The sequence below is a fragment of the Mobula birostris genome, chromosome 8, assembly GCF_030028105.1.
Source record: "Mobula birostris isolate sMobBir1 chromosome 8, sMobBir1.hap1, whole genome shotgun sequence".
NCBI classification, from domain to species: Eukaryota; Metazoa; Chordata; class Chondrichthyes; order Myliobatiformes; family Myliobatidae; genus Mobula; species Mobula birostris.
The window spans coordinates 115,677,404-115,692,122 of NC_092377.1; the positions used below are offsets into that span (position 1 = coordinate 115,677,404).

Sequence of the window (14,719 nt, forward strand, 5' to 3'; positions counted from 1 at the left end):
TATTGGAAATCTAAAATAAAACAGAAAATGTTGGAATCACTCAGCAGATCAGACATCTGTGGAGACAGTGCCATAGTTAACCTTTGAGAGAAATGGGAAGCAGAGTGTACAGATAGACATGTAAACATGCTGTTTTAGTGATTACTGAAACAAGACTTAAGTAGGTGTGGAATTAGTGGCTCACAGTTCCTAGTTAAAGGTTTTCAGATGAGATAGAAAGTGGGTGTAAAAAAGGTTGTCCAATATTGGTTACAGTGGAAGGAAGAGCTGATCTGATAACTCCCAAGATGGCTTCACGCTGTGATCTCTGTTGAGGTCATGGCTCAGACTTAGTTGCTCTTTAGGTTGTTTTTTAGGTTGTAAGGATTGCTTTGGGGACAGAGAGTGGATTTGCAGAAATAAGAAATGTCCATGAATCCATGAGTCCACTGGGGGCTGGAGAATGAAGGCAGCCTGTCCTAGGGTTAGAGGACTGTATAAGCATTGCTGGGTGGGTGGAAGGAAGGAATGGACGTTGTTTTCTTGTTTTTACTTTGTCATTTGCATATTTTGCTGGGTTCTGTGTTGTTTTGCCAAGTGTGATGGGCACACTATGTTGGTGCCGGATTGTGTGGTGGCATTTGTGGGCTGCCCCCAAGAAATCCTTGGTTGTGTTGCCTGTTAACATAAATGACACATTTCAATTATAGGTTTCAATGGCATGTGATAAATAAATCATCAAATAGTACTTTATAGGTTGAACTAAAGAGTAAAACGGGTAATCACACTTCTGGCAATGGAAAAACATAAGAAAACTTTTGATCACTGATAAACAGCAATGAGAGGGACTTTGGTTCCCAATATATTAACTGGGATACAATCAGCATAAAAGGTGCAGAGGGCACTGAGCTGCATTCAGGAGAAGTTTTTAAATCTGGATGTAGCAGGTTCGACACAAAGGGTTTAGTGGGAAGGGCACAGTTTTGAGGATTACAACAAGAACAAAGCTGCATCATTTTAATAATTTAATTACATTTGCATTGTGAAAAATGACAAAGATACGATGGCACAATGTGAGCAAAAGTTCTACATTTGATGGAAGTTAAATGAAAGTTTGCATAGCAAAGAAATGATGGTAAAAATACTAGCAATTAAACTAAAAGTAATATAAGAATATTTTATAAGAACAAGGCCAATTCAGAACCAAAAAGGTATAATGTGAATGGAAGCAGTGGACGCTAGTTTAATTTCTAAATAATGCTTTCGTAGATGCTTTCACAATAAAAGGGGGTGTTCATATTGGAGTTGAGGAGGAAATGTATGAAATTCTGGATGGGATAAAAGGTGGGAAGAACATACATAGATACATAGAAATTGGGAAGAGGATTAGCTATATGGTTCATCAGCCTAATCAAACAATGAGTACAGCAGGTTATCTGACTGTTACCTCAGCTTCCCATTCCCATCCACTCATGGTAACAATCCACCTCTTGCATATTAGCAATAGATCTACCTCTACCAAAAACAGACTATTTGATTTCTCTTCTTTGCAACCAAGGTGGCTAATGGAAGATATAATTGAAGTGTTGAAAATTATGCAAAACCCACATGAATCTTTCCCTTATCATCCTACGTCTATGCACCAGGAAAAAGACTGTTACCATTCACTTTATCTAGCTTTCTCATCATTTTATACATTTCTATGAGAGCGCCTCTCACTCCACTACATTCCAAGCAATAAAGACCGAGCCTGGACAGTCTCTCCCTACAACTCAAACCCTCTGGTCCTGGCAACATCCTTGTAAATCTTTTCCAGTTTAACATCCTTCTTATAACACGGTCACCAAAACAGTATGCAGTATTTCAACTGAGGCCTCTCTGATGATTTACATAACTGCAACATAATGCCCCGATTCCTGTACTCAGTGCCCTGACAAAAGCCAGCATGCTAAATGCTTTTCTTCACCACCCTGTCTACCTGTGACACCTCTTTCAATGAACTATGCATTTGGACTGCTAAATCCCTCTGTTCCGTTACACTCCCTAGTGCCCTGCCATTCATGGTATGTCCAATACTAGTTTCACTTTCCAAAATACATCACCTCAGTCATATCTGTATTGAAATCCATTTGCCGTTCCTCAGTCCACTTCCATAACTATAATCTACAATAACTTTCAACAACACCACCTCCTCACTTCGTGTCATCCACAAACCTATTGATCAAACCTTATGCATTTGCATCCAAAACACTGACATGAATAGTGAATAATCATTGGCCTCAGTTGCAAGGAAAAATCTTCACACACCACCCTCTTCTTCATATTTCTAAGCCAATTTTGAATCCACCTAGCTAGCTCTCCTTAAATTTCATCAGAATGAACTTTCTAGACTAGCCACCATGCAGCAACCTTGTTGAGGGCCTATCTAAAACCCACGGTCCTACCCTACCCTCATCTACTTTTTTGGAATCTACTTCAGTTAATTACAAATAAACAGTGCAATGCTTCAACAGAGAAAGCTGGGATGCTTTAACCTATGTAACACAAAGAGCTTCAAATGAACTGCTGGAGGAAAATGGATGGTTGACATTTTAGGTTGAGTTCCTCCAACAGATTGTTTATTGCTCCAAGCTCCAACATCTGCAGTCTCTCATGTCTCCATATTATGCAAAGAGTCACAATGAGCCAATTGGTCTCACTTCTGTGCCAAATCATTCCAAGTGCTGCAACAGATAATTAGCCCCACTATAGGATTCTTTCTTATGCAAGTTGGAAGCAAAGTGTTATTCATTGCTTGGGCCACGCCACCCCAGCCATCCCAACAAACCTAATCACTGGACAATTTACAATGAACAATTAACCTACCCAATACAACTTTAGACTGTGGCAGGAGACTGGAGCACCTGGAGAAAACTCACACATTCCATAGGGAGGACATAGAGCAACTCCTTACAGAAAGGCTCTGGAATTGAACTGCCAACTCCAGGACACACTAAGCTGTAATTGTGTCACACGAGTTGCTACGTTAGATATGGCCCTTGTGGCTACGGGGGTCAGGGGGTATGGAGGGAATGCTGGGGCGGAGTTCTGAGTTGGATGATCAGCCATGATCATAATAAATGGCGGTGCAGGCTCGAAGGGCCGAATGGCCTACTCCTGCACCTATTTTCTATGTTTCTATGTTACACGACTGTGGCGCCGTACACATTTACAGCACTGGCTTAAAAATGCAGGTGGAAGGGGCTATAGGGGTAAGGGCAAATAAAATGAAATAGTGTAAAAAAGGCTAGAGTAGGCATATGTCCAACAACCACTCCCTATTTATTTATTTATTAAAACCACTGAGGAAAGACATTGAAATGAATTAAGCCTTGTTTCAATAACAACAGTTGAGAGAAACCTTTTGCCCAATAATGCAGCAAATTCACCAAGAAAGCTAGAAATGGCAGCACGCAGAAGGTGATGGGTCAGCAGTAAGTTGGAGGTGAAGACCAACTCTGGAAATCCACCTCATTATTATACACCAGTTTGTGAGCTGGAACACAAGATTTGGACATGCAGTTTGACAACTTTTTTTTGGCACAGGCTGCATCAAATAAGCAGATGGCATCAGAGTCAGTTTTTGTTTCACCTTTGCTGTGAATGTGTCTCCTTTTGGTCTTCAGTAGCTGTTGTCTTCAAACAAAATTAGTGTTATAATCACCATTCCCATATTTTGACATGTTACCTCTGTTACTTTACCTGAAATTGGCTCCATAAGCAGAAATATTTACCTTCTGTGAAATATTCTTAAGCATTGTGTCAATATGAACCAATGTGGCCAGGAAGGTGCAGATACTAGTTTTTGAATTTTCAGGATTCTGCATAAAAAACAAAAGCAATAAACCAGAGCATTGAAATATTCAAGTTGAATTACAAATTTATATCTTTAAGATATTTTAGCCATTTTCCACTAACAATGTCTTCAAAAGGTACTGATTTTTTTGAGAGTCATTTCCCACATTTTCAGTAAGAGATTACAAATGTCATTTTTTAAATGTATCTTGCACCCAGAAAACAAATTGCATTGCTTTGTTGACAACTGGTGATTGCATAGCAAAATTTAATTACAACTAGAGAACAGTTGTTTCATTGGCAAGACAAACCAATGTGCCAGATTCTGCAGTCCCAATGATGGTAATCAGCATTACAAGCATCAGTGTCATTATTATATGTACATTAAAATGACAGCACATCCACAACAACCCAACTATCTCAATGCTGGTGACAGCAGAAAAGTTCTCCACAGACAACACGGATTTACGGGAAAAGAAAATCACCGAATCTACCAAAGGTAATCTGGGATCTCGTTGAAACCTACTGAATATCAAAAAGCCAAGTTGATATTTCTAATAGTGGTGGACTCTAGGACCAGAGGGCACAGCCTTAGAAATGAAGGATGTCCCTTTAGTACAGTGATTAGGAGAAATTTCTTTTGCCAGAGGGTGGTGAATCTGTGGAATTCATTAGCAAAGATGGTTGTGGAGGCCAAATCACTCACCTTTTTTTTCCACCTTTAGAAATCATAATGTGCTGCATTTAACAGCTGTCAAATTAATCAGGAAAACTAACCAATTAAGTTGCTTTGCTGAAATAGTCAAGCAAATTAGAAATGCCGCATTGGGTTTCAATTAACTACAAAAGGATTTTTACTTTGAGCCATAATTATAACTCTGGAGATTTATCTTAAAGCTCCACTTACAAAACATTTCCCCACATAATGAGACAATGCTAATTAAAAAAAATAAAGCTCTCCTTCCTTTCATGAAATCTTTTTTTTCACTATTCATTTTATTCTATAATTCTGCATTTGGAGAAAATGATATTGTAAGAATTAATTCTGTTATACAACATCCACACTAAAGATGAACTATGTTGAAGACAGGTGCATATCTTAATTAAATCATTGTGAAGAGGCTTAAATTTAAGGTCAAAGATGGAGGCAGATTATAATTTGTCAATAGTTCCAAAAGGATTGTTTTTAAAAACTTTTACTTTGAGATGATGCAATAAATAGTAACTGCATCCTCTCAACGTAAAAGAACAAGCAATCATCCATTAGGGTTCAATTCCCACTGCCCCCTGTAAGAAGTTTGTACATTCTCTCTGTGGTTGCCTGGGTTTCCAGGGATATCTGGTTTCCTCCCACATTCCAAAGATGTACGGTTAGGGTTGGTGAATGGTGGGCATGCTACGATGGTGCCAGAAGTGTGGTGACACTGGCAGGTTGCCCAGTACAATGCTTGCTAATTGAATTTGATTTGATGTGACAAATAAAGTTCATCTTTAGTAAATCTTCTCCTTTCGGTGTCCTTTGCCCATCACATCAATTCTATTTATACCATGGCAAGTATTACAGACTAACTAATTTCCCCAATGCCCGTCAACACTAAACAATGTTTTCCAGTCAAGATAGTTTTGAACATCAAGCCACGGGAGCACAGCGGTTGGCTCAATACTATTATAGATGCTTCTGGCCTGCTGTTGCTTAGTACTTTCAGTATCTGCAAAATCACTTGTATTTATGTTAACCTTTATCACTACTATTGTGACGAGAATACACATAGATTAAGATGTTAGCTGTCCTGTGCTGGCACCAGTGGGATCAGCAGTTGGTCTGCCACCTGTCTTCAGGAGAAAGGGAGATAAGGAAAACAATGAGGCAGCATTTGGAGATGTTAATGAAGGGACGGGAGAGTTTAACGGAAGGAGAGCTGTCAAGATCGGCTCCCCCTTTGAACCCTGAACTGTTTGAAGTGATGGACAGGCGATACCCCAGCAGGGGGATAAAAAGGGACAGGTTCGCTAAGGCAACACACACGACACCCCGAGGTAACGAGACCCTGGAAGTGGTGCGCCTCCCATAAGTCGGTGGGAAGTTTTGGAAGGCTGGTCGCGGCACCAAGCCATAGACACACAGGGTGGAAAGGCACGATCAGCGGGAACCTGGTGTGTGTCCGCTCTTGCCTGAATGCCAGGTTCACCGCAGAGAAACGATCGTATCTGGAAACGGAGGGGTCACGGTCGGTGACCTCAGATGATATCACAAACGGCTCGCCTGAAAGCTGACTGCGAAGAATATCGAAGGTCTGTGTGGAAGCCGTTTGAATATTCATTCGTTTTGCTCTCTCTCTCCTTCCCCCCACTGTCCATCTCCCACGGCAGCGATTACTGCGAACTGAACTGAACTAAATTGAACTGAACTTTACGTCACTTTGAAACTGGTCATTTACCCCTAGACAACGATAGAATTTGATTGATCCTGTTATCTTAATTCTGTGTACATGTGTGTTTATCATTGCTGAACTGTTGCATTTATTATCCTTTTGATTAGAGTACTGTGTTGCTTGTTTCTTTAATAAAACTTTCTTAGTTCTAGTAATCCAGACTCCAACAGAGTGATCCATTTCTGCTGGTTTGGCAACCCAGTTATGGGGTACGTAACATAAGTGGGGTTCTCGTCCGTGATTTTGAACGCTAAATTTGGGACGGAGTAAATTGATTGGGTTAAAATTCCGGAGAGAAAGAAAAGACAAACAGCAGAAATGGAGGTTGAGGGATTTATAAAGGCGCCAACCTTGGAGGCATTAGAGGATGCCAGGAAAGCGGAATTGGTAGCTGTGGCCAAACGGTTGAATCTTGCTAAGGGGAAGTCGACAATGAGGAGAGAGGAGATACACAGAGCTATCGTAGAGCACTATGTATCTAAAGGTGTGTTTCCTCAAGGGGAGCTGGAGGTGGTGTCTATTGAAAAACCTGCTGGAGACGCAGTACAGGTGCAGCTTGAAAAACTGAGACTCGAGCACGAGTTCCGGGTACGGCAATTAGAACACAAAGAGAAGCAGTTAGAAAGGCAGGAGAAAGAGAGAGAGTTAGAAAGGCGGGAGAAAGAGAGAGAGAAAGGCAGGAGAGAGAGAGAGAGAGAGACAGTTGGAGCGAGAGGAGAAACAGAGGGAAAGGGAATTCGAGCTGGAGAAGTTAAAGCTAAGGGCAGAGCAGGGGCCCATGCCGAACCAAGGTGGAGGGTTCTAGGCGACCCAGGAGGTTAGGCTGGTTCCCCCATTTGACGATACCGACGTGGATCGGTACTTCCTCCATTTATCAAAAGTTGCTACAAGTCAGGACTGGCCGAGGGGTAAGTGGGCTGTTTTGCTTCAGAGTGTACTGAAAGGGAAAGCCCAACAAGCTTACTCAGCTTTGTCCGCGGAAGATGCCCAGAGGTATGAGGTGGTGAAAGAGGCCATCCTCAGGATTTATGAGTTCGTCCCCGGAGGCATACCGGCAGAGCTTCCGGAATGCGAGGAAGCAGTGGGACCGCACGTATTTGGAGTTTGCCCGTGAGATGCAGACATATTGCGAGCGTTGGTGCGCCTCAAAGGGGGTAGAGGGGGATTATGACAGACTGCTACAGCTGATCCTGATTGAGCAGTTTAAAGGTTGTGTCCCTGAGGGTATGAAACCCTACCGAGATGAGAAAGAGGCAGCCACGTTAGCCGCAACTGCTAAGTTAGCGGATGAGTATGCGTTGACACATAAAATGAAGTTTGCCCCGAGTAAAGGCTACCAGAAGGGTAGTCAAGACGGCGGGGAGAGTCCGCCAGAAAAGTCAGAAAGTAAGCCGGGGACTAGTGAGAAGGATAAGGTAGACCGGGAGCAGTCTGGTAGGAAGTCTCCTGGGGTCGTCTGTTATAATTGCGGGAAAGTCGGACACTTTGCGTCCAGGTGCTTTGCCCCAAAGAAGGAGACGGGAAAAGGAAAAACGGCGATTTTGACTGGCTGTATCGAGCTGGTAAACGAACCGCTGGGAGAGGACAGGTCTGCCAAAGTTCAGGAAGGGCGTGAGAGGTTTATCTCGGCCGGATTGGTGTCAGCGAAGGAGGGGTTCAAACCAGTTCCAGTGCGGATCTGGAGAGACACGGGAGTGTGTCAGTCACTGATACTGAAGAGTGTATTAGAGTTTAGCTCAGAGACCCAGACTGGGGAGGTCAAGGTCAAAGGTATTGGGGAAGGGACAGAGGCAGTCCCTTTGCACCAGATACACTTACAAAGCAACCTGGTCTCTGGACTAGTCACGATTGGGGTGAGGCCCGAATTACCGATGAAAGGCGTGGAAGTCTTGCTCGGTAATGACCTCGCCGGGGGAATCGTGTTCCCAGCCATGAGATTGACAGGTCAGCCTGCCAGCATTGAGGCCCCGCCCATGGACTCACAGGTTCATCACGGGACTGCGGTAGCAAATTTAGCTGAGACGTTTCTGCCAGCCTTGTACGAGAAGGGGGTAGAAAGTGAAAAGAAGGAGTGTAGTGAAACAAGAGGTAGTGAGGGAGCTGAGACAGACTTAGCATTAGCCAGGAAAGAATTTGTGCAGGCGCAGGAGCGAGACGAGGGGCTGATGGTTTTGGCAGAGACAGCTCTCTCTGACGCAGAATTAACAAGGCAACCAGTAGGCTATTGTGTGGAGGAGGAAGTGCTAAGGAAGAAAGGGAGACCAAGTACTGTACCCACAGATAAGGAATGAGGGGTGGTGCAAAAGAGTTATGGGGATGAGATTTCTAACCTGGCCCACAAGGTACCCCTCGGTGGACATTTTGAGGTGCTGGAGGAAACAGTTGGTGGAATCATGAAAGAGGTTTACCGGCTGCACCGGAGGAAGGATGTTATTGATTATGGCCGACGCGAACTGAGACGGTCACAGGCTTTTGATATGCTAACAAACCTAGTCGGTGTTAGCGCGGAAATCAATGAAGCTAGGTTCCCCCTGATAAGAGAAAAAAACTATTTTGAAAAGATGATTATGGTATCGACCAGATGGGAGAAGGCTATTGTCTTGGCCAGCTCTGCTGATAAGGTCTCTCCCTTAATCCCCGAACAAAGCGACTCTTTAGGAGAAGTAATTAAACGACTCGCACACGTGTGTTTGATTGTCCCGAGGCGATGCAAAGAACTGGGACGTTGGGTGGTGTTTGTTATGCTAGGCTAGCCTAGCGAGCAACACTCCTATAGAATGAGTAATTCAGTGACGAAAGGGCTGACGAACACAGAGGTGTGTATTGGCGATGTAATACGGCTGTCTGAAGCCAGCTTGATAGTGAACCTGGAAAAAAATGAGTTCGGCCACACGAAGGTCACTTACCTGGGAACTGTGGTGACACAGGGACAGCTGGCAGCGATGCAAGCTAAAGTATGGGCTATCTCTGACATCCCAACCCCGACAGACAAGAGGGCCCTCAGAAGGCTCTTGGAGATGGTGGGGTACTGTAGGAAGTTTTGCAATAACTCTGCGGTTACTACCCCTCCCCCTCCTACTAAGCCCTTGCGAGAGAAAACTAAGTTGGAATGGGACGACCCTTGTTATTGTGGTCCGGGACGAAACCCAATGAGAGGTTACATTGATCGCAATTCATCAGTGTTTTTGGCCGCTATGAAGTTTGCTAAGTTGGAGCCTGGTCTAAGGGATTATTAATTACATATATAAAAGGAACGGAAAATGTGATTGCTGACTGTCCATCAAGGTGTTGACAACTTCAAATTCGCTGTATTAGCCAAATAGCTGATAAAGATGTGTATTTGTGTGTATCAAATAATGTATTCACGATTGTAATTTTTACCCCGGTAAAAATCCTTAAATGTGGGAAGTGTGACAAGAATACACATAGATTAAAATGTTAGCTGTCCTGTGCTGGCACCAGTGGGATCAGCAGTTGGTCTGCCACCTGTCTTCAGGAGAAAGGGAGATAAGGAAAACAATGGAGCAGCATTTGGAGATGTTAATGAAGGGACGGGAGAGTTTAACGGAAGGAGAGCTGTCAAGATCGGCTCCCCCTTTGAACCCTGAACTGTTTGAAGTGATGGACAGGCGATACCCCAGCAGGGGGATAAAAAGGGACAGGTTCGCTAAGGCAACACACACAACACCCTGAGGTAACGAGACCCTGGAAGCGGTGCGCCTCCCATAAGTCGGTGGGAAGTTTTGGAAGGCTGGTCGCGGCACCAAGCCATAGACGCACAGGGTGGAAAGGCACGATCAGGGGGAACCTGGCGTGTGTCCGCCCTTGCCTGGGTGCCAGGTTCACCGCAGAGAAACAATCGTATCTGGAAACGGAGGGGTCACGGTCGGTGACCTCAGATGACATTACAAAGGGCTCGCACGAAAGCTGACTGCGAAGAATATCGAAGGTCTGTGTGGAAGCCGTTTGAATATTCATTCGCTTTGCTCTCTCTCTCCTTTCCCCACTGTCCATCTCCCACGGCAGCGATTACTGCGAACTGAACTGAACTAAATTGAACTGAACTTTGCGTCACTTTGAAACTAGTCATTTACCCCTAGACAACGATAAAGCTTGATTGATCCTGTTATTCTGTGTACATGTGTGTTTATCATTGCTGAACTGTTGCATTTATTATCCTTTTGATTAGAGTACTGTGTTGCTTGTTTCTTTAATAAAACTTTCTTAGTTCTAGTAATCCAGACTCCAACTGAGTGATCCATTTCTGCTAGTTTGGCAACCCAGTTACGGGGTACGTAACACTATTTAAACATTTCCTGATGCCCTCCATCCTATAACAGTAATTTTAAATTCTGCTGAACTTCCATCCCCAGGCAACATTCATCTTTCACATGCCATCTACCATAACATAGGATTGTCTCCTAATGTTTCAAAGTTAAAATGACGTTTCCAATTGCCTTGCCTGAACTGTAAACTTCTCCAACACAAAACCAAAGTCAAATGGAGACACAAGAGAATGCAGATGCTGGAAGCTGAAGCACTCATGACTGTGGCCAGATTCTACTCTAAATTCATCTACAAGTTTGTAGATAATACCACCGTTGTGGGCCGAGCTGTGTTGAGTCGGAGTACGAGAAAGAGATAGAGAGCTTAGTAACATGGCGTCGTAACAACCACCTTTTCCTCATGTCAACAGAACAAAACAAACGTTTATTGTCTTCAAAAAGAGGGGATGGTGCACACGCCCCTGTCCACATCAACAGAGTTGAGGTTGAGAAGGTTGAGGGCTTTAAGTTCCTAGGTATGAATGTCATCATTCACCTGTTCTGGTCCAACCATCGTGATACCACAGCCAAGAAAACATACTGACTCCTCTATTTCCAAAAAAATTCCCATGTCCCCATCAACTCTTACCTAACTTTCCATGCACCACATAAAGTTAAATGTAATTCTGCTGAACACTAAGTTTGTGTATTCTTGTTACACCTGTGTAAACTTGACACCCCAGGATACAACAGTCAACTGCATAGTTGTGCTTCTGATGCACAATACAACTACACCATGGAGAAATTGCTACAAACCAAGGTCGTAAAAGTACCAAGATAAAATAACTACGTGTGCTATTTCTTTCTAGTGTTGGTTGTGAGATAGATGCTGCTCATTTTTGTGATGTAAGCTTTTCTGAAACAATTTAAAAATTTACTTTTACAATTTTGCCAATTTTGGTGCAGTCCCACTCACCACAACAAGAAGGAGGACCTGAATGATTTTCCATCAAACTCTGAAAATCCTTTTTCTTACACTGGATGTTCTACTGCTCCTTGAAGAGTGCAAAGGGCAATGAACTCACTTGACAGAAATAAGGAAGCGTACAGCTGAAAATGACTGCCGATTTAGAATTTCTGCGGCAGGGCACAAGGGGTTCATCGAGTCAAAAAGCTACACAGCAGATGCCCCAACTCATCCACACTGACCATGGTGCCTTAGCTACTTCCTGCATTTGGTGACCAAGGATGAGGGTAATTTATTTATTTATTTTTACTTCGAGATACAGCAGAGAACAGACCCTCCAGCCCACCGAGGCACGACAGCCAACAACCCATCTATTTAACCCTAGTCTAATCACAGGTCAACTTACAATGACTAATTAACCTACTAACCAGTACGCCGTTGGACTGTGGGAAGAAAGCAGAGCACCTGGAGGAAATGTATGCAGTCATAAACCTCTCAAGGACAGTGCAGGAATTGAACTCTGAAATCCAACACCCCGAGCTGTGATAACATCACACTAACCACTATCAGCACACAGTGTGGATATTTTACAAGCAGGAATTGAACCAGATAGCAAGTAGTGTGACTATTGCTAGTGGAACAAATACATGTGATCTCAACAATAAATGTTCCCTTCATTCTTACACCATTTGCCAGACAGAAGAATTTTATTTTCATGGTCAACTTTAGGAGGCTAAACATCCGCATCTGAAAAGTTTTATTTAACTGACAGCAGAAACACCAATGCCCTTGAATAGAAACTCCTACAAAAAGTAATGGATAAGGCCCAGGACATCACAGGTAAAGCCTTCCCAACATTGAGCACATCTACATGAAACACTGTCAAGGGAAAGCAGCATCCATCATCAGGGACCCCCAATGCCCAGGCCATGCTCTCTTCTCGCTGCTATGAGGAAGAAGAATCAAGAGCCTCATGGCCAAAACCACGAGATTCATGAACAGTTACTACCCCTCAACAATTGGACTCTTGAACCAAAGAGGATCATTTCACTCAACTTCATTTACTCCATCATTGAAATGTTCCCATAACCAATTACTCACTTTCAAGGATTCATCATCTCATGTTCTCAATATTTATTGCTTATTTATTTATTATTATTATTTCCTCTTTTTGCATTTGCAGTTTGTTATCTTCTGCACTCTGGTTGAATGCCCCTATGGATTTATTGAATATGCCCACAAGAAAATGAATCTCGGGATCGTATATGGTGAAAAATATGTATTTTGATAATAAATTTACTTTGAACTTTAAATCAGTTCAGAAACATAGGAGATTCTGCAGATGCTGGAAACCTCGAGGAACACACACAGTGATGGAGGAACTCAGACTGTATACAGCGTCTACAGAGAGGAATAAACAGAAGGGTCTTGGCCCAAAAAGTTGACTGTTTATTCCTTTCCACTGATGCTTACTGACCTGCTGAGTTCCTCCAACACTTTGTGTCTTTTCCAATAGGTTCATAGAGTCCTAACTGAGACTGATATTCTCTTCAGCTATACATCAGCTCTAACTTCCTCCAGCCCAACAAGCCTCTGAGTTCTGATGCAAGGTTACAGCTGGAAATATTGACAGTTCCTTTCCCCATGCTGCTCAAACTACTGAGTTCCTGCCGCAACTTCTTATCATTCAAGACACTTGAATTCGCATTGCATCAGCAATTTTGGTCTCCAGGGTGGTGTCAATTTCTGCTCCTGTACCATCAGCCAAGATCCAGCTCTTGGCATTTCTTCCCCTATAGCTCCCACATCCCTCCCCTATGACTCCCATATTCCTCCCTATGACTCCCACTGCCCTCCCCTCAGACTCCCACATCCATCCCCTCTGACTGCCGCAACCCTCCCCATGACTCCTGCATTCCTCCCCTCAGACTCCCACATCTCCCCTCTGACTCCCACATCCCTCCCCTCTGACTCCCGCATCCATCCCCTCCGACACCCGCATCCCTCCCCTCCGACACCCGCATCTCTCCCCTATGACTCCCGCATCCATCCCCTCCGACACCCGCATCCATCCCCTCTGACTCCCACATCCCTCCCCTATGACTCCCGCATCCATCCCCTCCGACACCCGCATCTCTCCCCTCCGACACCCGCATCCCTCCCCTGACTCCCGCATCCATCCCCTCTGACTTGCGCATCCCTCCCCTCTGACTCCCGCATCCCTCCCCTCCGAATCCCACAACCCTCACCTCTGACACCCGCATCCCTCCCCTCCGACACCTGCATTCGCCCCCCGACACCCGCATCCCCTCCATGACTCATGCATCCCTCCCCTCTGACTCGCGCATCCCACCTGACTCGCGCATCACTCTCCTATATGACTCCCACATCTCCCTTGTCACACCCATACCTCCCCTATGACTCCGACGTCCCTCCCCTATAACTCCCACATCCCTCCCCTATGAGTCATCCCTTCCCTATGACTCCCACATCCCTCCTCTCCATCTCCCACATCCACAGAACCATAGAAACTACAGCACAGAAACAGGCCCTTTGGCCCTTCTTGGCTGTGCCGAACCATTTTCTGCCTAGTCCCACTGACCTGCACATGGACCATATCCCTCCATACACCTCCCATCAACGTATCTGTCCAATTTACTCTTAAATGTTAAAAAAGAACCCGCATTTACCACCTCGTTTGGCAGCTCATTCCATACTCCCACCACTCTCTGTGTGAAGAAGCCCCCCCTAATGTTCCCTTTAAACTTTTCCCCCCTCACCCTTAACCCATGTCCTCTGGTTTTTTTCTCCCCTTGCCCTCAGTGGAAAAAGCCTGCTTGCATTCACTCTATCTATACCCATCATAATTTTATATACCTCTATCAAATCTCCCCTCATTCTTCTACGCTCCAGGGAATAAAGTCCTAACCTATTCAACCTTTCTCTGTAACTGAGTTTCTCAAGTCCTGGCAACATCCTTGTAAACCTTCTCTGCACTCTTTCAACCTTATTTATATCCTTCCTGTAATTTGGTGACCAAAACTGAACACAATACTCCAGATTCGGCCTCACCAATGCCTTATACAACCTCATCATAACAATCTAGCTCTTATACTCAATACTTCGATTTATAAAGGCCAATGTACCAAAAGCTCTCTTTACGACTCTATCTACCTGTGACGACACTTTTAGGGAATTTTGTATCTGTATTCCCAGATCCCTCTGTTCCACTGCACTCCTCA

The 14,719-nt window shown here is 44.1% G+C and overlaps 1 protein-coding gene across 2 annotated transcripts in view; it reads right to left on the reverse strand.

Annotated features, from left to right (window-relative positions):
* Positions 1-14,719, reverse strand: part of LOC140201612 (probable methyltransferase TARBP1) — a 398,438-nt gene that overhangs the window by 148,008 nt on the left and 235,711 nt on the right. For both annotated transcript variants that reach the window (XM_072265981.1, XM_072265979.1), the window contains one exon: positions 3,753-3,839. In XM_072265981.1, the coding sequence (XP_072122082.1) occupies positions 3,753-3,839 (87 nt within the window). The remainder of the gene's footprint in view (positions 1-3,752; positions 3,840-14,719) is intronic.